Source organism: Solenopsis invicta, chromosome 2 (genome assembly GCF_016802725.1).
Source record: "Solenopsis invicta isolate M01_SB chromosome 2, UNIL_Sinv_3.0, whole genome shotgun sequence".
Classification (NCBI taxonomy): domain Eukaryota; kingdom Metazoa; phylum Arthropoda; class Insecta; order Hymenoptera; family Formicidae; genus Solenopsis; species Solenopsis invicta.
The window spans coordinates 2,288,303-2,313,925 of NC_052665.1; the positions used below are offsets into that span (position 1 = coordinate 2,288,303).

The 25,623-nt window shown below is 37.5% G+C and overlaps 1 protein-coding gene across 4 annotated transcripts in view; it reads right to left on the reverse strand.

The window, feature by feature from the left end:
- Positions 1-21,735, reverse strand: part of LOC105196461 (myb-like protein D) — a 31,780-nt gene extending 10,045 nt beyond the window's left edge. The window contains exons 1-2 of one of the 4 annotated variants that reach the window (XM_011162411.3): positions 21,515-21,735; positions 18,631-20,310 (exon numbers count right to left, since the gene is read on the reverse strand). In XM_011162411.3, the coding sequence (XP_011160713.2) occupies positions 18,631-20,265 (1,635 nt within the window). In that variant the 5' untranslated portion in view covers positions 20,266-20,310; positions 21,515-21,735. Of the gene's footprint in view, positions 1-18,630 lie in introns of all 4 variants that reach the window. The other 3 variants (XM_011162410.3, XM_011162409.3, XM_011162412.3) reach the window with 3 other exon arrangements.
- Between the last annotated feature and the right edge of the window lie 3,888 nt (positions 21,736-25,623).

Here is a 25,623-nt window from a genome sequence, read left to right on the forward strand (position 1 = left end):
ACGTTCGCTCGAGGTATGACAAAATTTTCGCTGTCCGGCACGGTCGTTCTACGCGCATATGCAGAGCGCGATCGCATCCGATCAGCATTATAGATCACCACGTGCTCGCACGACGCACGACTGCTAATGAACGTACTTCAACGGAAACCGGACTCGTACCAGGTGCATGATCTGCACCATAAAAGCACATTATCATTGTAGAAGTATGCACGGCTAAGATCTCGGCTAACGATTACTAATTTTTTGCTAACCTACTTGTTCCTACCGATACCCGTTACCCTACGCAAATGACACGTATAGTAATTGCCTTCGATCATAATTGCATACCGTCTTGAAGGAGGCAGAGCCTCCAATACGGCCACGTATACACGCGAGCCAGATGGCCTAACAAAGTGCCGAGCTTCGCATCGTAAACTACTGGGGAGCAAAACTTTTTGCGCACGCATCCTCGCATACGCATTCCAAATATTAAATCGATGCTATAATTTCAACTTATCACTGCTCGAAAAACGTTTGTCCGTTCGATTTTATGCTCTCTGTCACATTAACATCAGAAAGTTATTTTCTCTACGGTTTCACACACGATTTATTATGACAGTAATTCCTCTCATCTATTAGAGATTAATTCTGTTTTACAAAGCGAGATGTTAAACGCGATGCCACGCGATGTATCTTATTTTATTGGTAATTGCCATGCCACTTACATACTCGCATCCCTACTGGAACGCTTCTCAAAAAGCGAAGACAAGAATTAAAGTGACCTTGACTCAACATGTCCTTTCTCCGGCGGCTATCAATTTCGCTGTACTGGCTTCCATTCCTACATGTGAAAAAATTTAATAAGGTCATCTATTTCTGCACTCGCCTGCCCAGAAGCGCAGACGTCTGCGCTGCTTATTTCCCTTGGGCTTTATATCGCAAAGTATAAATGTGCAATTGTTGCCGATTCTTAATTATACTTTTGTTTATCAGTAATTATGATCTTGTTACAAAGGTGATTGATTGTTACGGGCGCTTTAACATTTTTCAGTCTACATGCGAGTTTCAAGTAAGCACGGCTTTTCTTGCGAGACCGATGGGAAAGGGACGGCTTGCAAGAAAACAATTTATCCATCATGGTTTCCATCATGGTTTCTTGTGTAAAGCCGGCACGGATCATACGACGTGAATAACTTTTTGCACGTCGCGATGATCCCACACAACATTATCCACGCCCCGTGATTCTTACGATCCAATAGAGATCTCTTCGGACAGCGCGGCTCGACATAAAAGGCAATGTTCCAAGGCTTGCAAAATCGCGCACGGCATATTAGAATGGCTGTATAAAAGCGAAAGTTAATAAAATTATTAATATACTGTCATTCCTGGATTATAATTGAGTTGTCTGGAAAATTTGTGCCACAGAAGTTGTTTGCCTTGATAAGTATTGAGAGCACATAGTTTTCAAATAAGTAGAAATAGCACAAGACTGCGCAATAAAGCGTGCAATATAAATGTGTGATAGATAAAATCTGTGCAAACGTGGCGTCTTTAAAGAAATTGATACTGCGTTAATTTAAAATAGATAAATTTTTGCAAAAGACTTTCTCCTTTAATTTATTACAGTCTTCCTGCTTTTCCCCCTTCCCTTACAATTTTATCTTGGTTTTTCCTTGTATCAATCGCGGTGGTACGTGTCTTTTTTTAACATCTTTGATCACTGATCGGATGCAAAACTAATCAACCCTTTCCATAATCTATAATTCTCAGAGTTCCCCCGTCTGCTTTGCGAAGCAATTAATTACTACGGAACAGAGAGACGCAGCGCAAATTTAATTTTGATTTTTAGTTTTAAAAGTGATTCAGATTCTATCAATCATGTACATGATTAACGTGTGATTAATTAAACGTCCAACATATTGTAAAATATAATGGCAGCGGGTAATTACAATATACGTGTGGCACGAGTTTAATGAGCCTGAATTTCATAGCCGCGGTATAACACACAGAGTACACGCTCGGTGTGGTACGCCGAGTGCGTACTCAAATACAAGATAATTTCACGAGCGTTTAATGAAAGTTGCACCTGGCCGTACGTATTACATACGAAACGACGGCACGCTTTGAACTAGCGATTAATAGAGGTAGAATGACTCTAGCTGGTAATGCAGACAAATCAAGGCGCCGAAGAGGCGATTTCTCCGTAACTGGAATAATGTTACGAGAGATCGGGTCGCCTACTGACCGGAATTTGTGTGTTAACACTTTGCTGACGAGCAAACACTACGCTGACCATGAAAAACCACGCTTTATATGGGCGGAAGTTGATTATTATTTACAATTGTTAGTATGTAAAATCTACAAAATAAAAAAAATGTCTTGTCCCAAGTAAAGTAAATACATTTTCTTGAATTATAATTTAGTAAAAATTAACAGTAACTTATTATTCAGGCTCTTATTGAATTAATTAATTACTATTACAAACAATAATTATCAGGGGCTCAAAAGCTGGTTCTCATTGCTAACAATTGTACATAATATCTTTATTTGCAATTACAAGCTAATGATAGATTAAACAATCTTTAAATATAATTTATTAATTCAAAGAAATAATTACTTGTAATAATTTTTTTGTTCCAATAAAATATTAATCTTAATCAAGAAAAAAATTATTGTTACAAGTAATCATTTCCTTGAATTAATAAATTATAAATCAAGAAAATGTATTTTCACTTGAGACAAGAAAACTTTTTGCCATTCATGTACATACTTCAAAATATATAAAAATTATAGGAGCTCTCTCTAAAAGAGTTTTTATTTGCACGCGCGGATGGATTTAGTCGCTGCTGGCCAAAATACCGGCGCATTAACACTTCTCGTTCGCGAAATGTTAAGACTTCTTCCGATAAACGGACGGATAACAAAACGCCGCTCGTTGACACGTGGCAGAGCCTGCATCACGGACTAGAAATACGCATTATGAAGGGTAGTTAAACGAGCATGAAATTAAGTTAACGAAGTCCCACAGCGGCGTTAAACTTATGCCGGTATAAACATGCGACATGAGATGTTTATTTTTTATCGGATCTCTACACTGAGAGAAATATCTGGTGAGATAGACCGAGCGTTTAGTTAAATAGCGATCAAATGAATTTTATAGCTATAATTACCAAATACGTAATTGTTATGACCAAACGATATGCAGCCTTAACGATTGCTTTTACACAACCAATATAACCAAATGGTTCGCTAAATGTAACTAAGTTTTTAGTACCAGTAATTAGAAAATTTATTTGATCATTAATTGCTCAGTGTATTTAATATCTCCGACAGTTCAACGCAAACATTTTCAGATCGGGCAATTGCCAGACGCGTGAGTATCTACGTTCATGAATTCAACGTTGGTCGATCCTCTCTAAATCGGAGTACTTATTGTCATATCAATAGCTCTGAGGCTAAGCCGGCGGCATAATGACGACAGTGAGTGACTAACGATTGCGGCGCGATCAATGGCAGCTGGCTCAGTATGATTCAATTCCTCGCGAGAGCGGGAGGCGTAATGGAAGCTCGCTGTATAGCTTCGCTATTTCTGTAATAATGATCTCTAAATACACCATACGGACTTTCACGGCGCGCTTTATGCGAGAATAAGATTCGAGCACGGAATTGGAGAGAAAGGAATATAAACGGAAAGGGATATACTTGAGCGTTCAGATAGGCAGCGATACGCGGTGCGATCTCTTCGAGTTCTCACGTGGCGGGGACCGATCATCGCGCGATTGCACAAGACGCGATTAGCGCGCTCGATTAGCGAAGACATCGCGATCGACATTGGCGCAATGATATGTGTAAAAAAGGTGAAAGCGCGGCATGCACCTGTAACGCCTAGGCGTATCGCCGCCGGGCCTCGAGGTATATGATCCTGTCGATGAAAGACAAACACTTTCACGCCGTGTGCTTTAGCGCACACGGTAAAGGTGTCACGCTCGGAGAGTACGGCTTCGGGCTGCGTTCTATCTTAGGTGTCTCTCGTATTTTTTCTTCCGCTTTTCGATTACGCAATGGCGAGTCTCGCGCGAACGAGGATGGCACAAGATAATATAAAAAGTCACGCGGCCCCGGCACGGCAGAATGTATCGCGGCGCGTGACTTCCGATTGGATAAAGAAAGAATTTTCCATCGTTTCTCTCGCGTTCGACAGGCACGTCATCGCGATTTAACCCCCCTCCCCCCCTCGCGTTTCCCGCTTCGCGATGCATAACACCACCAACATCACCGGCGAAGAAAGAAACGGCCACGTGTGTGCACACGGCGGTTCTGCATCTGCGCCCGTGCATCGCAGGCGATGATGTCAGGCGAGATCTGACCTTTGTCGGGATAATCGATGCAAATGCGCCGCCGTCCGATGAATGCATTCTGCCGAGTTCCTCTCTTAAGGTCTACACGAGCGTGACGTAATTTCACGTGCATTTCCCGCCGAAGTCCCGCAACACGCGGATCGATGATGGATCCCTCTCGTTCGAGAAACCACATCCGGTCGAGCCTCCGGCCGCGCACACCGCGGATCAGCGCGCGCGTATCGGCATGCAAATTTGCCGTATCGCGCTTCCTCGCGCGGCTTGACCTACCTCGCGTAGCGAAATGTCAACCGCGAATTCATACGCGAGGTTACGTACGGCTTTTGCAAGGGGGTTGCTAGGGGGGTACCGTCACATGTTCCGGTCGATCATTAAATCGAGTAATTGCGGTCGCGCATTGCCCCGCGGAGTCGCGAGTTACGAGCGGCTCGATTAATCCGTGGATTATTCCGAGAATGTAATTCGTGAGAAGCATTATATATATCGGCATTGTATATCGACTGGCATCACTCGCCGCGCCGCTCATCGCGTTTTTCATTTAAAATTAAAAGCCAAGTAATTATACGAACGGAAAGTGAAGACTTCTAAGACAATTGCACATCGCGGAGAAGTTCTTTTTCTGGAACAGGCGCTTCACCTCATTTAAATACAGAACGCTGTACTGTGAGAATCCGACATTTTTACGAAAAGGATTCCTTTTCCTTGAAATGTGCCGCCTGTCCGTTATCGTTTGTATCTTTTTCGCACGGCAGAAATATTTTCCCTTTAATTCACGTTAAATTTGCGATCTTTTGAAACGTCACGTGATCCACAAAGATTAAGTTTAAAATTACCGGCTATTTTACAAGCATCGTCCAAAGTTTTACGTTTGACTTTTGCATTTTCCAAACACTTAATCTATTTTAGTTTTATCAAAATATAAACAGATTTATCTATATAATTACTTTTGATCCTTTTGATGTTCAATTGACATTCCCAAAAGCGCAAATCTGATCCTGAATCGAATTGACATTTAATTTCATTGAGACCAAAACTGAAAGCTTTCACTGTTTATTACATGATTAATGTAGGAATACTTGAAATTTCCGTATTAATTTTCAAATCGATTTCTTTCTCGTTTACTGCATGCTTCCTGCTCTCTCTAATTTTATTTATACTCTCTCTGTAATTTTATTATTAATATCTTATTAATTAACTTATAACTTAATCTACACTTTAATTGTGTTACTTTTAACAAGCACCTTCTACTAAAACAATCATAAAAAATAAATTTTATAAAATATACTGTACACTTTAAATGATTGTGCATAATAATTATATTGTATAAAATAATTTTTATGACAAATTAAATGTAATACAATAAAAAAAACATTGATCTTAAAAACCGTCTGTCAATTACTTAGAAATTATAATTTCTAGAAATAACAAATGTACTGTGAAAAATATATTCGCTTCTAAGTAATTCTATATGTAGGAAACTCACTTCCTGTTTATCAACTACTCACTCTGGAAACGGGAATTCTTTAGTTAGTACGTGCTTCTATTTCAGGGTATATAGTAACGTATTTTGCGACGCATTAATTATGCGTCATTGAATAACTTGTGAAATCAACGATGAGCAACCGGCTTCTGGCTCATCTCCGATAATAGAATGGATTACGATTTTATCGAGAAGCAATAATCATTTTGCAAGCAATGGTAGTGCCACACGTCCATCAGAACGAGGTGTGAATCCCGAAGAAGAAAGTGCACTTTCATAAATACGCTCAATTATTTATGCGTGATTGCAACCGCGCGTCCGCCGCAGAAATGTCAACGATCTCATGCATAGAAAGGAGCGTCATATTACCGTGTCGACATTCTTATCGTGAATACGGCGGAATAGCGCCGATATTGCGGAAAATATTTACGATAATTCAAAACAGCATTACCGCAGATCTCTCCCCTTCCCCTTTGAAGTTAAGATAATATATAACTTCCGGAGTGTTATATTGCATCCATTAATGTCGATATTATAGAAGATATACCAGGTGATCTAACATGAAATAAAGATTTTAATAAAATTAAGTGTACCATACTTTTTGCATAAATTATCGATATAGAGGAAAATAATAAACAAGTTGTAGAAATTATTATGAATATTGAGAAATAAATTAATCTAAGTACAGACAGTACAGATTGAACACTACAGTGGTAATGGTGACACTGGTGAAGTTTTACTATTAAAATATTTAAATATATTTTCTTCATTATCTCTTTTTCTTTACGAATTGTTTTTAAAACTAAATTGTACCAATATGCTGATTAAAAATCTCAATATCCGTGAAGGTCTTTATAACGACATTAATAATGATATGACTTGCTAATCATTTTTAAAAATGCAACCTCTTAAGAGGTAATAAAGTAGTAGATATTATTTTCTTGAATGTCTAACATTATATTGCGAAATATATATCCTTTCACTTTTAAAAGAAAACAGTTTTTTACTTAAAATTAGCTTTACATTTTATTATAAGGATACTTTTGTCACATATATGATTATGTATTATATGTCATAAAAAATGTACAGTGTTAAAAAATATATGTGCATTTATAAATATAAATGATGTGCACAAAGTGCGCGCTTTGTACTGTTCTAGTTTAAAATAAAGTAATATACTTAAATGCAAAAAACAAAAGAAGAAAGCAAAACTGTAAGAAAGTATACAAAGGTGCATAAAATATTTATAGTTAATCTGTGATATTATTAATAAATGATGCCGGTTGGTGAACGTACAAACTCTTTTATTAAATCGTCCCTATTTATTTATTAATAATCTTAGAGATCTAATTATATTTATTTTATACATTTTTATATACCTTTTTACAGTTTTATTTCCTTTTCCTTTTCTTATAATTATGACACAGAATACATTAAAGGAAGCAAATGCACATTACTAGAAAGAACGATGAAAATCGATAATATTAATAATCAATTATTATCACTAGTACTACTTTTTATATATATATCAAATATATAAAATGTACAATTGAAAAAAGAATGCTATACATTTTTTTTAAATCACATGATCACAAATAAAAACAAATCCTATATTTAACCTTTAAGTAAATAGATGGAATTGGTCTCACTTACAACACCCTAGGCAACGAATAAATACAGGATTAAAAACCTTGTTTTGAAAAAGAAAAATAAAATTATTGTTTGCAAGTTTTAAAATTCATTTCTTTATATTTCTCTATTTCCTAAAGGTTTAACTAATATAAATTTAAATTAAATATAATATACTAAAGAAAAATATAATAATAATAACTTTTGTTTGAGGCTAAATGCGTCAACTTATACTTGAACAAAAATAATTACAAACATTTAATTGGCATGTAAATCTCTTTCTGTAGGAATATTGAAAGGATCGTAATTAAAATATTTATAAAGAATAATTACGAGAGCAATGAAGCAGTTATGAGGTAACACGAGAATGTAACTGATATAAAATATATTTTTGAAGGAAAGTGGTTTTATTTATGATGGTTTTTATTTTAAAAAAATTTAGTTTTTTGCTCCAGAAAGAAAAAATCACAAATTAAAAGTAACACAATATAATTTTATTTATCAATAGACAGATATTCTTACGTTCTTATGATTATTCTTATATTATTTTCTATTTTTATAAAAAAATATTCTTATATTCTTATACTAATTTCCTTTGGACCTTTTTTTGCTATTTACGAATTATATCCTACAATTTACTTCGTTCAGCTACAAAAATTTTAATAGATTTTCTCTGTTCTTCAATTCGCTTTCTGCGCTTCTACTTGGCATACATTTAATTTCTTTTGTTGATGGAATTACTGTAATATAATTCTACTTTCCTTAACTTCTCTTGTTCTTCAGAAATCATTTGTGCAGACTTATTTCCAGATCAGAGCTTTATGTGAGAGTTCTAAACTGTCAGTCACGCAAATTTGCTTCATATTCATTTAATTTATTTTTAATAAATTATTGTTGTGGCAATCGTGGCACAGAGAATTAGGCATTTACTCTTTATGCCAAAGACTCTGGTTCAAATTTGGATAGAAGCATTTTATTCTCTTGTAAAAGGAACGTTTTACATAAAATTCTTGTATTATATCGAACAATATTTTATATGTATATAAATATACAATTCAATTTTACTTCAATGTGGGAGCTAAGTAGCTTAGTGCTAGAACAATTGCTTGCAAAGCGAAAGATCATCAAAGCAAATCATAGTACTATATTGTCCTTTGAAAGACAAAATTTCCAAAGATTAAAAAAATTTCTGTAATTATTAATTTATTTCGGTCATATAGTACTTCTATGTATACATCCTATGCATGTATCCTAATTAAGTTAAATCTCAAATTGTCACAAGAACTACATTATCATAAAAATCATGTAAAGTTGGCAAAAAATATTTTTATTGCTGTCATCTATAGTTGATGTATTAAACAATTTACATATTTATAACTTAATTCGCAAAGGCTTGTTTTATACATTAACTACAGATGACAACAATAGAAATACTTTTGCCAATTTTACATGGTTTTTATAAAATTTAATTCTTGTGACATAATGCGATTTAACAAATTAGGATGATAAACAGTTCTATTAAAATATTTTTTTTAATGTATAAAAATTATCATTACCAATCAAATCATTTTTATTTGAATATATTAACAAAGTAATCTTTACTTGTCAACAATTTTCGTAAAACATTTTGCATAGTATAATTAAAAAGTAGTTTTTTGTTAATACTGTAAAACACGGGTGCCCACTGTTCGGCCCACGTAGCTTGTCAGTTCGGCTCACAATCATTTTTCAAAATGTAAAATTTGAACTAGAATAAAATATCGCAATAGCGTACAAAATCCTTTTCATGCTTGCTAGGCCAGGCCTGTCAAAATCCGATCTGCAAACTAAATCATCTCTCCGTCCGCGTCGTCTCAATAGATAGACAGAGAATAAATAAAAAAGGAAAGCCGCTAGAGTTTGTGTTAGACATATTAATATGACCCGCGGGCAATGCTGAAAAATTTGAATTCTAATCGCTCGGAGAAACTAGTTCATACTAAAAGGTTTCTAATAATAAAACTGACTAGTTTTTCAACGAGTCCCTCAATTATTACAAAATAATATACACACGCAGCATTAATAACTTTATTTTGTATAATTCTTGATCGTTCTTCTATTTCAACTGATTTTTCATTACTTTTAGTTCTAATGTTCCATTTTGTTTCTCTCTTGTAGCAAATTGTTGCACTTCTCGTAGGCTGTGAGATATTTGTAATTAGATATATAAGTTACGCTCGCATGGCTTTTAATTAATTAAATGCAGAAACCGTGGCTTCGCGGTTCGGAAATTATTGCGCGAAGTAAATAAGAAAACGGATTGCGGCTTGCACATTCCGTGCAAGGCTGAAAGTACCGGAATTGAAAATTTTCTAATGTAGAGAAATGGGAATAAGAATTTTTTTTCTTCACGGTTTAACACACCGTACATTATTTCTCCTCCAAGTGCCAAGAAGAAAATAATATATAACCTTAGAATATTCATGTGTGTCGAGGTCAAGGTGACGCTTCAGATTACGGGGAAATATGGCACGTTTACGTGTAACTCTAGATCGTACCGAGTGCCAGTGGCATGCGATTCCCGTTACAATTTTCAGAATATTATGTGGAATGTATGTATTCCGTTAAAGATCTGGTAAACCGGTTCTTCGATCAGACGGAGATTCTCCAAATTTTGGGTTACTCGTGTCACGCGTACGCGTGTCACGCGTACGAACACGCTATATGTAAATGCACACCTGTGCTCTTTCATCATTTGATAACGGTGCATCAGCTACAAATTACGGAGCATCGAGTAACGTTTGTTGATGAAGAACACATTTTGTTACTGTTCTTTGCTGGACGAAAACGCGCGTGGCAAATCATCCGTAGTAGTTCGAGTCATATGGTTGACGCGAATATAGAACCCTGCTCTAGATTATTCTTGGGATAGCAATTGTTATCCCCAGAGACCGCAGAAACAGATTATCAGTCGTTTTGGACTGAATATTGATTGCGGTTATTGTTCCGATACGCCGAGAGTGAGATTTGTGCTCGCCTACATATCTTTTTATTTCAGAGTTAAAGATCACGTATTATGCAAAAAATAAAAATAAAAAACACAATTATAACAATTGTGTGCTACGTACATTTTATAACTTTTATTTACGCTTATAAACTCGTCATCCGTGAAATTTATTGATATACTCATAGAAACATGAGATACTTTCTATATTTAACAATAGCGCTAATTATATCATCAATAGCTTTTTCACGTAATACGCTATCTCAAATTCATGTTTACTGATTTTAATTGATATTACGTTACATATTAACTCAAAATATGAAATTATTACAAGGTTTGTTGGATACACGCGTTGCAAGTGTTTGTTTAATAATCCACTCGTAAATTCAATATTACCCCGCATTACCCCGCTCACATGGAATAATTTTACGACGATATCGCAGGTCCTATTATTAGATAATTGGAAAACAAGATGCTAAGTAAAGGACAAGCTTATACGCCGCACGGTTTCGAATTTCTCGATAAACGTCCAGGCCGAGGAAAGCTTTTGTAAAAAGCTCAAACGTACGTAGGCGGAAAGCCGGGAATACGAGACGAACGGGGGCGACGGGAAAAATGCGAAAAAAATATGAGGGAAGGTGCTTTAATCGAATCCAAGAGGAAGCTTGAAACTACTATGTTGCCGTTGCCGCCGCTGTTGTCGTCGTCGTCGTGGTGGCCTCTTTGACCCGCTTTCTCTTTTCCCACCCGATTTGTCTTGTGGACATGCCTAGCGCGTTTTCTTCAACCGGGAAATTCATGAAGTCGACCTCCCGCCATCTGCCACCGGCGGCGCAGCGGTTAGAGGCCTCTGCGAATCCATCTCTCTTGAATACGCGGAAAGCAGCCGCGGCCGCGTAAAAGCGGAAATCGCCGGACGAAGTGGGTCGTGCGATCTTGGTCGTGCGCGCGGTGTCGTCGTCGTCGGCATCGCTTCGTTAGCAAAGCTAATGCGTGATATTAGTAATTCAGGTGTACTTACATAAGTCATTTACGTAGCCGTTGGAACTTTCCGGATGATAGAAATGCGAAAGTGTATTTACATAAAGAAAGATTGCATATTTCGAAAGGCCATTATTTCAGAGAGAAATGAGACCCGCGGCACGTTCGAGAGGGACCGAGTCTATTAATTTAATTTCGCAAAGTCCATCTAACATTTGATTGACGTATCGCGCGGCGAAAATTAATTCGTACTTCGATGAGGTATAGTTCGGAGCGAAGTCTTGTACACGGTCGTGTGTCACGTGCGAGAAAGAGATAAAGTTCCCTCAATCAATACGCTCGTGATTTCGCGGGCATAATTTTCGTAGTGAAAAAGAAAGAAAGTTTGGCTCTCGGAGGCAGACGATGAAGTAGGTCGTATCTGTGCCGGTGTTTATCATCGGTCATTTCACCTTCTTCATACACACCAGCCAGTTGTCCAGACACCGAACTGGGTTGCGCGCACACACACACACACGTGTGAATCAGCTTCATGAAAATTTATAGTAATGCTAAACGAGAGTAATGCTGCTTAGCTCGCGATCTGCATGCGTAGTCACGCGGCATCAATGCCGCGCGCATAAAGCACGGATGCAATGAAGCTATCTGTTTGATCGGGGCAAGACACGTCGGGATTTCCGAACGTGACGATACGTCGCGCCGGCGCGGCACGCCGCCGCGCCCGGGAGATTTCGGTGGAATTGCCGTTATACCTCGAAAGCGAAATAAACTAGTAGTTTCGAGAACAATTTGCTCTTGAGTTTTACGAATTACTGTTAATTTATTGCTGTTCCACTTTCACGAGAAAGTATATATTCCGAGAAATTCCGGTAGACTTATATTGTCGGTTGAATGCGCCCAATATACGCTTTTATACGTTATTACGTGTAACAAAACGGGTAATTATGTAACTAGTTACGCACTGATAAAATGTGCGCGAGTGAGGGAAAGATGATGGATAGTTTTCCTCTGAAAGAAGAAAGTTTTAATTTTTCTGTTAAAGTTACCTGATAAGCATAAACGTTAACCGATTTCTCAATATATACGCACTTAATCAAAGTCCATTAGCTACCCCGCTGACGCCTAACTTGCCAATTAATTTCTATCACAGTTTCATTGAATTCCGCGCGAAAATAATATTCTCGGATATTTAACTTAATTATTTCGTGCCGCCATCAGTTAAGGCTTTATGAAGATTCCTTAATTAAATACGCCGACAGTAAAACCAGCCACTCTCCTAAACGGAACGTATACCTCTAACTTACTAAACAGATTATCTGGCCATTAAATGTATAACGTTCTAATTGCGTATACTGCTCCGCAGTATGTAATCACTCATTGAAATGACATGCAATTAATGCGGAAGGCGTGTACGCTTTTTCATGCTACTATGATCGACTCGGCAGAAGATTATTTTCTTTATTTTGAGTATTAATTATAAATAATTAAAACCTTATATAAATTATAATAATATCTAAATAATAAAAATTATAAATAATAAATATAATGTCGCGTAAAACGTACGTGAAGGCAAAATAAAAATTATTAGAAAAAACGAGGGAATTATACGTGCACATTTTTTTAACTATCGAAATATGCAATGTTTTATTTTCTAATTACAAATATGTTATTGGACCGATAGTGTAACAACACAATGATAGTAAGAAAGCCTTCGGTCGTAGCTAGGTCTTAGTGCTTATATTTATTTATGTGATTTTATATACTTCTCCGAATTCAACCAGAATGTACACCGAATTAATTTTTGGTCATAACACAGCATGTCGAATAAGAATTAGTAATATCACTATTTATATTAAATTAATTAATTTAATATAATACTTGATGCTGATTTGCATCTATATACCCATTCCCCCCTGTTTTATTTTCATTTATTTACATGAACGAAGCATTTCTTTATTAACAAATTTTAATGGAAGTTTAGTTCATGAGTTTCAACCAATATGATGAAATACCAATGGCACGCCGAATGTTTCGCCCTAAGAAATTGCCATGGCAATTTCAAACGCGGGTTATATCAGGCACTTTGCCGTACTTGAAACTAAGCTTTGAACTGTTAATTATGCGGAAGTAGAGCTGTCGTTTCCTATTGCACGCTATTTCCCTTTGAAACTAGCTAAATCGTAATAATCAAACGTCTCGGTATTTATCATGAAAACGTAATCGAAATTCATGAGATTTCAAGAATCGCCACACTATGATGTAAACAATGACGAAGTGTTCTCAGACTCGGAAGTAATTTCACATGATATTCCGACATTTGCAATTCCATCTGTTTGTCTCAACCGCAAGAATTCTATTATGCAAAGAAAGCGTTAAGAAATTGTCGCAAAGCGAATGATTGCTATAAACATACCGTAATCCAAATTCGAACTTTCCTACAAATAACATTTATATATAAAATATATTTTTATAGAATATCTTTTTTTATGAAAACAATACAAAAACGCGTTTGTATAATATTTCAATATACATGTGAAATAACATATTTATAAAAGACATTATAATTGGAATAATAACTGTGTGGCTTTATAGTGAAACTGTTGAAAACATTGACAGTTCTATATAAGGTACCTGAGCCGAATAAGACTAAATCAGCACTAAATAAGATTGAATTTATCAATTAAAAAACGCGTTTTATACCTAAAGTATATTCTTAAAAGATGTCAGAGGAAGTAAGTAAACACAGGCCGAAAAATTAAAACCGACAATAAACCATCTGTTTAATACAACAAAAACTTTGTAACATAGAATGTAAAGTCACTTTTATAAAAATGCGTTCTAAAGTTTATTAAATATGTATTATTTTATTGTGGTTTATTATAATATTATAATATTATTCAACAATAGGAGAAAATAAATATATATGTATCGATTTTTTATATAAGTATATTTATGTACTTACAAGTATAATTTTTTTAGTGACTTTTTAGTAGTGATGCAGTCGTCAAATAAAACGCATTATGTAGCCATTATTATTTATTTATTATGTAGATTTACACAAGAGAATAAAGATTTTTTAATACTGCTAACATTTAAGAAGTTAAAATTATATCAAAATGACTCGAAATTTCTAAAAATTAAAAAATTAATTAAAGACAAAATTAAAGATAATTGTGATGTTTAAAAATAAACCTTAATTTTTTTTTATTTACAAATATTCTACTCTGAAAAATACATTTTATTTTTGTGTGTTATTGGAAAATGAAAATTTTATTGTCATTTAATTTATTACAAATATTCCAATATAAACACAGTTTTTAAAAAATAAAATGCATTATATGGGCCTTATTCGGTATAGTATTTGATATTAAATTGTTTCCGTTATATCGATTAAAATGTCTATGTCAAAACCAATTGTGAAAATAAAAATATGTTAACGGAAAATAAAAAAATTAACGCGACCTTATACAAGCGAGATGCACAGAGTATGGAGATAAATCTGCGTACCTTCGTGTACAATGAGGAAGCGAGGAACGACGAATGTAGGGCACGCTGCACGGTGGTTTACCCAGAGCGATATTTATGATTTCAGGTCGAAGTCTCGATACACCTACTTAATTCCTTTTTTTTTTATGTGAAATCAAGTTTCTTACACTGTTCACTGGCGCGGTCTGCAAAATCACGCACGACATTTCGATGCCGTAAATTGCGGTTGCCCGACTGCGCGGTTAATGTATCAACCACATAAAAAATTTACTAGCATACAGTGGTGTTTCATAGCGATCAATCAAATCGTTATCCGAGCTTGAAGCCAGCATTCCGAAAGTGCAAGTGTTACTCTCGGTCACTATTCCCAGAGAATGCGTTACGCTACATAAAACGTACGAGCCATCACGACTGACGTTTCCCTCACTCCCAGAAATTAGATTATCTTTAATAACAATAAATGAAGTTCCTTCAATATCAATTCTAAATATCGACTCATACAAATTTATATTTTTGTAGTATTTGCACTTAGATAACTTAAAATTAATTACCAATAGGAGAATAAAATAAATTGCATGTAAATGTATTTTACATAAATTGAAGATGATTTAATTTTAAATTTTTAAATATCTAAGTAAATGATAAAATTATTTCTTTATCTGGACAATTTTAATATCGCTGTTGAACAAAACAATTTAGGATAAAAGTAATAATAATAATATATACATATATTTTTGTGTCTAAGTTGATACTTCTTAAAAAATAAGAGTTCTTTAATCCGACAAAAAATATTCCTCTTTTAATTTGGATCAATGCGCAAATAAAGATCAAAGTTGAAAAATATAGAAGGGATATTACGAGGGCTTTGCCAGTCATTACGATTTACATTACAATGGCTGACAAAGTCTTTGCAGAATTTCTCAAACTTACAGTTTCGGTATCATTTTTATATATATTGCAGTATTATTTTTTAATGCATGCAATCTGTTATTGTCACTTTGAAAAAGTCTCCTGTTAGAATATACTTCGAAGTTGAAGCTAAAAATAATACTTCATTTTCATTATCGTTCAGATTAACTTGATGATTTAAAAAAACACAACAATTATTTTATCTAATATAAAGATAGAGATGATATAGCTTCTAATAATCTAGATAAATATAAGGAAAAGTCATTTATTTATCTAAATAATTATCTAGATAATTTTATTGTGAATAATGGCAAACACTGTATTTGCAATAAACTGTGAATAAGTAAAAATATAATCAGATAGACACAAAATATTATTAAATATTTCTTGAAAAAATTGTTTTAATATTACAAATATACAAAAATATATTGTATATTAAATACAAAATGATTTTTCCAGCAGTATTAATAAAGTTAGCTGGACGTACGATATAGAACGTGTCTCATTAAAATGTCGTCATTCGCGTCGCAAGCGTCGCTTTTCATAGAGAACGGAGATAATAATCGCACGTTCGCGGTGGACTGCACGTGAAAAGTGCAATCGAGGCGTGGAAGTCTCAAAGGCAGAGATTCAGCCGCGAGGAAGTGCGGGATTACTTCTCAGCCGTTGCCAGCGCATTTGCGTGCAAGCGAGGTACCCGCGCGGTCTCTGTAATTTTGCGAAATAGGCCGCGCGGCCGCGCGCACAAGCGAGAGCGAGATGGACGGCCGCGCGGGTTCGCGATAACAAAGGGGAATACACGGAGGAGGCCAAGACGAGAAACGCGAGGACGTAACGTCGCGGCTTGTGTTTCGCGGCCTAGGTTTCTCAGTGCGTTGCGTACGTCGCGTTTCTCAGTACGCTGCTGTAATATCGTTTTATCGAATCTACCGTTACGTCGATTCGTTCCGCATCGATGATACGAACGTCGCGCGACGATTACACACGACGTTCGCATAGCAACACCGGAAACTTTGCAATGCCAAAAAGGACGCACTAATGTACATTATGTATGGTCCCGAGAAAAAGTTTCCGAGCCGACCCAAAGCTCGGGCACCCTTAATCTTCGGGTGCTCGTAAGTTTCGAGTACCCGAAGTTGTAATCGGGTCTGACTGGATTTGATGTATATTATACCTCTTGCTTCGAATCTATTTCGTGAGCTCTTAATAGCCGAGATTTCACGCCGGGAACTGAAAGGAATTTAATGCGAAATACATCGAGTAACCGGTAGACAGCAAATAAGCTCGTATACGCCACAGGTAAAGCCGATTATCGCGACGACTAAGCGTGTTCGACGACAAGACGATAGTAAATATTTGTCAAAGGACGTTGCGCGGGCAGATTATCATTCACCGTAGATCGCCGCACAATCCTCTCTGCTGCCTGGCCACGTCAAGGAACCTGTTTATCGACGTCGCTTTCATTTATTTTATGACAGAGGGTATGAAGGAGAGTCCCTTGGGTGATTTCAGACGGGTCATAAAATCCTAACGCACCGGTGCCGCCGCGCGGAAAAAAAACCGTGGGATAAATCACTCGACCTTTTTTTTATTTTCACGTATCAACAACAAATCACAGCTTTGCAAACAATCATTATGCAAATATTGCCGATGGCGTTACCACTTCTCTATCTTTAAGCGCAACGTAAAACATTTGTTTACGGATTATTTTATATCAGTAAATTTTTTTTCCTTTTTGAAGTGTCAACAATTATGTGTACGATATATCAATCATTACGTCTCGTAATCAATCATTATCGGGTGTTATCTTCTTTACGAAGACGTACTATAGGCTCACCGCGACTCGCAGGACACATGCGGAATGCGAATTCGAACGCACGATATAGTTACCAATCCGTCTGATCCGAAGTGGCGAGTGATGGAGGACGGTACGGCTATCTAACTGTAAATCTAACGCTTCGCGTCGACCCGCAGACCATGCGAATCAAGTGCACAGCCAGCCTGATGCGCAGATTTGAGCGTTGAACCCGAGCGACGGACTTGCGCCGGAGCTACTCGATACCGATTTCGGCTCGTCAATACGCACCTCAGGTCGCATTGCGAGCACCTGATTTGTATAACAAGTCGACCCGCCGTTTACGGGGCTTAGCTCTAGTGCCGTGACGATTGGTCGATATTTAAAGTGCGCGTAGCCGTAAACTCGAAGAGGAATGTTATACAAGTCCGTAAATATCAAACATTACTGGTTGCTTTCTTATATAAACAAGCCTAACGTGTGCATGTACATTTACCGATACGCACATTGTGATTAATACAGCATTTTTCAAATTAATTTCCGCCGACGACTTTCACAGAAAATTTGTACCTTGTTCCTTTAATTTTTATTTACATTTGAAAACGGATATCGTTCTGTAAATTGAATATGTTCTTCAGAGTTAAATAAATGATTTAGCTTTTTACCGAATGAGTATCACTGAAATAAATCACGTTTCTCTTTTTCCCCGCTGACGTACAAAACTACGCAATTGTCACAAATACGCAATAAACTAATTTTTGCTCTTTGAAGTTAAATTAATAATTTAGCTTTTCATTGAATAAAACCTGAAAGTATTTTATATATATATACAATAAATTACGGATGTCTCTTACCATATGTGAAAATTTACAAATATTTTATATATATATACAATAAATTACGGATGTCTCTTACCATATGTGAAAATTTACAAATATTATTATACCGTTAATTAATTTGCTCTCTTTGAAATTAGATATCGGACGATGTACCAGTATAAGTTAAACTATAACTGATAATTCAAACCTACCTTGGAGGTAGGCGACTGCAGAAACGTCGCGATGCCCGCTCGCACCCTGTTCTTGACACCGCGCACGGTCCCTTTGGCACTTCGTATGGCTTCCTTCTCATGGATTTTATAACCGGCGAAACACTCGTCGTTCTCGGTCACCCCGTTCTCGCCGTTTGAGTTTTTATTATTATCGCGCAACTCGTTCACATGGAAATTGTAGTACCTGTCGTCCTCGTACAGGTATTTGTGACCAGTCGATCGACTCTGCGCAGCATTGACGCACTCCTGCTCTATCCTCTCCTGTTCCCGTTGCTTCCTCTCCTCGTACGTGCACTCTTTAATTACCGGCGATTGACCGTTTTGCTCGATCGCCCGATCGGGGCTCCTTACCCGCGGCGTCGAGGAGGCTTTCGACAGGGACGACGTTCCGGATGGTGACGGGGAGACGCTGGCCGATGACGTCGGTGAGCATGGCGCGCAGCCGAGTTCCGTTATCGAGACCCGCTGATGGACGCCGCTCCGCTCCTCGATCGTGTTGTCAATGCCGTTTGCCAGCGCGATTCGGCCCAATTTCTCGACAACGCCCACCGTTTCCTCAACGTCCTTCGACGTGCCGTGCACTCGGTATTCGCTCACGGCGTCGCCGTTCACCTCGGCACCGTTCAAGGAGTCGCAGCTGATGTTGCTCTCATTGTCGTCGCTGTCGACCTCGGCGCCGCTGCTGGTTAAGCTACCGGTCCGGTTGTGCGTGCTGCTGGACAGTATCACCGTGCTGGAGCTCTTCTTCTTTGGCAGCGGCGGCGGCGTTCCATCAAGGTCGCTGCAAGTGCCGCTGTCCAAGGTGTCGCTGGGCGAGCATTGCCCGCTCGACATCACCATGCCGCTTAACGGACTCTGGTAAGAGTTGTAATAGAAACAGGCGCTCGAACGGCCGCCGAGCGTGGACGAGTTGAGAGTTTCCGTGGTACCGCGGTGCACCATGTCTCTGTTGTCGCTCCTGTCGTCTTGGCTACGCTTATCGCTATCGTCACTATTGTTGTTGTTGTTGTTGTTACTGTTGTTGTTGTGCTCCCGACTGTCGGACTCAGTCGCCGGGTCGCCGCTGAAGACACTGATCCTCACACAGCCCTCACCGATACCAGCACTCGCGCAGTGTCGCTCGTTCACCAAGTTTGTCGCACTCACCACCACCGCACCGTCTCCGCGTCTGCCCGAACGTTCGCGCGCGGTATTACCGTTCTCGATCTCGCGATTCCGATCGTTCTCGTCCAGGGTCAACCGTACCGTCGATATCACCCTACTGTTCTTGTCACCATCCGGATTGATCTTGATCTTCACTATGTGCGCGGCCTGCTGATGCTGCGACTGTTGCCACCGTTGCTGCCGCGACGATTCGACGACGTTGCTCCGCTCCTCGCAGCCGCCGTTCGCCGATTGCACTTCCGGGATCCTTCTCCTGCAGGTTGTCACGGAATCGGCGGTAGGAGCGCTAACTCCGACAAATACCGTTGCTCCGGGCCCGGTGGCGAGCTGCGGCGAGACGGAAGGGGAAACGGTCCGGATTGACACAGTCTGCCGAGCGGCTTGGCCATCTCGTGCCTGTGTCTTCGCGGGTAGTGGCGGTGGTACGGTCATCGTGACGGTCTCATCCATACGTGCATACAAAGTCACGCTGGCGACTCACACGATAAGCTTCACCTTGACGAGGAATTTGGAAAGTCAAGGATTAAATCGAGTCTCCCTCTCCCAACAGGTTTCTCTTTCTCTTTCCTTTGGCCTCCGTGGCCTCCTCTTTATTACAAGCTCAAATGGCGATCGAATCGTATTAATGATAACGCCTGCACCGCTCTTAAGCGTATGATAAATTTACATTTATCAACCCAGCCTCAGTTATTGAAAAACGTTAATCGCGCGAATAAAAGTACTTTCGTAAATGGCCATGTGTTTTGAACTGCGTACATACCTATCGTGATATATAACGATTTTAATTCACCACGAATACAACCGTGGACCGTTTTGTCATGAAACAACTGCAATTCGAAACAATATAACACTCTCTATCAAAGTCAAGTGCCGTTGGAACGGACCGCTTTTCATCAGCATGTTCGCGAGCACGTTCGACAAATCGTGTTCGTAGAATACATACTAAAATATTGAACTAATATTGACTCTTCGTTATCGTCAATTTAAACGTTTAACTAGCAAAATATCAATATAGCCCTTTAATCAACTCTTTTCGAATCGTAGAACTCACGTAAAGTAATTAAATATGTAATCGATTTGATAGATTTCAATTCGTGCAATTCACAACGCGTTGTCATCGAGGTTTCCACGATTCTCAGAATACTGGCGAAATTACAATAGTTTTTATTCGATCTCTCGATTGACCGCGTTGCATCGTGACTATCGTACAGGAGATGCAGTGGATATACCGCACGAAAAGATATTTATTTCATTGATTATTAATTTGTATGTATACTGAGATTCACAATTAAGACCGCACGTAATTCCGTTAGACGAACACTCCCCGATCACTTGGCGAATTTGCCGAAATTCTGGCGATCGACGATGCGATTCGTCGATTGCGTTCTAGGTCCATCTCTCGCAAGGACGATCGACGGGAGAGCCTGACGAATTGCGCCGCCGTTCGAATCAGGTCGATCGGCCGAGCAACATAAGGCCCCGCGGCTCCGCTCGTTGAGAAAACGTTAGCACCTTGCGCGCACCTGTGGCCATGCGAGATCGCAGGACTACCTGCTGCGCGTAAAAGAGAGAGAGAGACCGGCGGAACGTACGGGACTGGCACGCAAAAAGAGAAAGAGAAAATCGTCCGTGAGATGAAGAAGAGAGGGAGACCGGGTCGTCCGGGACCGTGGAGAAGAGGATAGCACCACTTACGGACCACACATGTGTATCAAGAGCGTCGCATAGTAAACCGTGATTGCACTCGACTTAGACTCAGTTAAAGCCAATGACGACGACGACGAAGACGAAGACGAGGACGAGGACGAGGACGGCAACGATCAACGGGCGATCGTTCACAGCACGGAACGTCAGTAACTGTACTGAGTGCCGCTGACACTCACTCATGCAGTTTCGCGGTCCGGGTGGGGACTGGAGTCGGACCCCGGGACCACAGGCACACAGCGAAAGCTGGAGTGGGAAGCCGTCGGGCCGTCTACGTGGAAGAGGGTGTGCGGGGAGCCGGTGGGAAGGGGGGAGAAAGGCGAGAACCGTGGAAGGACGAGAACGAGTTCTCTCCAAGTCGGCTTATAGTCGCCAGACAGGTACCTGCCTGGCGGGCTAAGTGGTGGTCGTGGCGTCCTCTACCGAGTCACCCGCTGGATCGACCATCCGGTTCCTTACTTAAATACCTGATTCTTTACCGTTCACCGCCTTTCACGGGTCGTTTACGCGCGCGTAGGTGTGCGTGCACGCACAATCTCGTCGGTGTGCACCTGCCAAAATTTCACCACCGCGCCGATGCTGCAGAATGCTCCTCTCCTCTCGCATCCTCTTCTTCGCATCCTCTACATCGTCGGCTGTAATCCGCGCACGTCGTCTGCGTGCCTCGTGAATGGCCGTGTGAATGGAAAGCGCAATTGCCCGCGGGCCACGCTCGATATCTACCGAACATCTTTCTGCGATGATCGGTAATTCAACGATGTTGCAATATTCATTGTGCGTAGACACTGATGAGAAATGTTGCGAATAAGCAAAGAAGATTAGCTGATTTTTTCGATAACACTTAATGTTGCTGATTATTTAATCTGTAACCAGTAGTCTTCTCGATTTTACTCATTTAACGTTTTCTAAAATTTCTTCATTTAAAAATTTCTGTTGTACGTACGTAAAAAAATACTTTTATATAACTGTATACAATACAAGAAAAAATGTTATTAAAGCTCTTGTAAATATATCGTGGCCACTTGTATACTTCCATTATTAGGTGACAAATTTTAGTGATTATTAGAATTATGAAATTTGTTTAGTATTTCAAAGTTATATCTTTACTATGCTAAGACACAATAGTCGATATTTGTTACAAGGCATTTATTATTTACTTGTGAGCATTTCAAAATTTTTTAAAAACATACTTTACCGTTTAATTACTTACTTTGTCATTTTTTTTCCATTTAGCTGTACTACACACGACTATATGTATTTGAGTACTTTTGTTATTTTATATATATTTTTTAGCTTGTATCAAGTTATAAAAAGTTAAACAAGAGCATAGAATTTTTTTAATATAGTCTCTTAAGCATGCTAACGCTTTCAAGGAACTTTTTTTCATGTTAAAAAAGAAATTCAATAAGTTGATTGTTGTTCTATTACTAATTAACAATTTAAATTAAATAACTTATTAATTTTTAGTAGGTACTACAGTCTATATGCGGGAGGGTATATTTGTACAATATACATACATTTGCATATATTCTGCAATATTTTGTCTTTATTTTGAATAAATATATAATTTTATAACAAAACTGTGTTTTTTGTTTAAGAAAATCAATTTTCTAATTATATTTTTATTAAGAGACCACACTATTATTCATGTTTTTCTTTAAACCATTATATAATATTATCATATTTTTATGAATAAACATTTAAAGTAATAAATATTTTATAACTTGGAGTCTAAAATCGATTAAGCAACACATTGATGAATGTAATCATTAAGTTTTTAATTTACAATATTAATTATTAAGAAAGTTATATTGTACAAAATGTAAATATATTATCAACTTCTCTTCTGTTTATATAAAATAATATAAATTTTACAAAACATTTTAAAAAATTTGAGAAAATTATTTTCATGACATAGCTAGCTAATTGTTCTCTATAAAGAGGAGAATGCGGGAATGCGACGCAGTGAGTGTATTTTTATTGTAGCAATTTATATTGTCCGTCTCTTCAAAAATTAATATCATTTGATTTAATTATAATCAACTAAAATGTATACAAAATTTTGGAACAATTCATTTTTTTTTCATTTCCATTTTTATTGGCTAAAGTTAGTTTGATATACTTTTTTTATAAAATTTGCTATATACAATTATAAATTTCATATAATTTTATCTCTTCAAAATCGATTCGTGACATTAAGATGTTATTAGAAAGCTGAATTTTTTGTCTTTTAACCTATACTTTTTTTATATTTATTAATCTATTTAATTACAATAATTAATAATTTAAAAAATGCACACTGACAATGTAGCGCAGATACTTTTTAAAATAAAAAGATAGCTTGTCATATTTAATGCTCCGTATGCCGTAGAAACATTAGAACTCTTGTCCCAAACGGAATTTTACTCTCAAATTTTTGCAAAGTAAAAAGAGGGAAGAGTATGATTCCCAACCTAAAAAAATCTTGTTATTGATGGAATCTTAATACTCGCCAATTATCGTTTGGCAATTTGTTTAAACCTAGCACAAAATCAAAGTTGCGACTGTATCAAAACAATTTTCAGTGTGCCTACAGAGTTAGTGTTTTCGGAAGTAAATAAATTAAAAAAATCTATGATATGAGAGAGCAAGGCATCGATCATGCTGCATCAACTTTTTTCTTAGGGCGCCAACGTGAAAAGTGGAAATTTTTACCATCAAGTTAATGGAGAAATTTTTTGCTTTTCATATTTTTGCCCTAAGAAAAAAAATTGCATGATCGATACTCCAGTCGCTTAAAGCAGACGCGATGGATTCCAAAAACATACAAAAAATAAATTCTTAATTCACGTATATCTTTATTCTTGAATGTTATTTGTTTTCATTTAAATATAAAATGCTCTCTTCAATTACAACTGTTCATTTGCATCAATAATAAATATATCTGTGCAAAGTATATTTTATTCTTAAGATGGTATTATTGTTTCTAATATCATATTTTTCTTACAAGCTTAATCACATTGTTTAAAAACTATTTAATCTTGGATAAAGAATTACATATTTGAAAGTGCGCTCGACTTATACTCGAAGCTCACTTGTTTTGCGTTCATGGGCAAGAGTGTGCATGAGAATCCAGTGGATCTCAGTATCAAGCAAGATAATTTACCCGTTGTTCAAAAATAAGTTTAGTTATTAAATCACTTAAAATTAACTAAGTTAAATTCAAAGTTATTAACTTTATTGTTTAACTTTTAATTTTTTAATTACCCAATCTTGCAAATAAATTACGAGAATTTGTAACGTGGTGTTATACAAAAAGATCTCTCTAACAGTCGTTGCGGTAGTCTCGCGCAGCGAAAGAGACTCCGATTAGTCAAAGCGCGCCGTTTAAAGCCCTCCACTAGGGTCGTTGACCGTAGACGGTCTCGGCAGACAAGCGCACGTGCGCGTCGTCTGGGCCGCCTCCCCACTCTTCGTCGGCCGAGAAGAGTGGGGAGGCGGCCCAGACGGCAAGCACGTGCGCTTGTCTGCCGGGACCGTCTGCGGTCAACGACCCTAGTGAGGGGCTTTAAACGGCGTGCACGCGCGCTTTGGCTAAACGGAGTCTCTTTCGCTGCACGAGACTACCGCAACAACTGTTAGAAAGATCTTGTATTGCACCACGTTACAAACTTTTGTAACTCATTTGCAAGGTTGGGTAATTAAAAAATTTAAAGTTAAATAATAAAGTTAATAACTTTTAACTTAACTTAGTTAAAATTCGTCTAAAAAAAATCAGAGAAAGAAAAAGAAACTTGCAAAAAAGATAAATAAGAGAGAAAAGAAAAATTTTTTAAATAAGAAAATAGTACGGAAAAAATAAAAGAGAAGGGTGAAGATAAATATTTTAATTTAATATTAGATTTTTAATTTTCAATTTTTTAATTTGTTCTCTTCATTATCTCTCTAATTTTCTTTACTTAATTAAGAATGTAATTTTTGTTAAAAAAAATATTTATAATATTCCTAATATTCTATAAAACAATTTAATATTATGTAATTTCATTTAAAATAATGCAGTAAAAGGTTTTATCTACAAAAACCTGTAACAAATACTTATAAAATTGATTGTAAGTTGATTTCTGT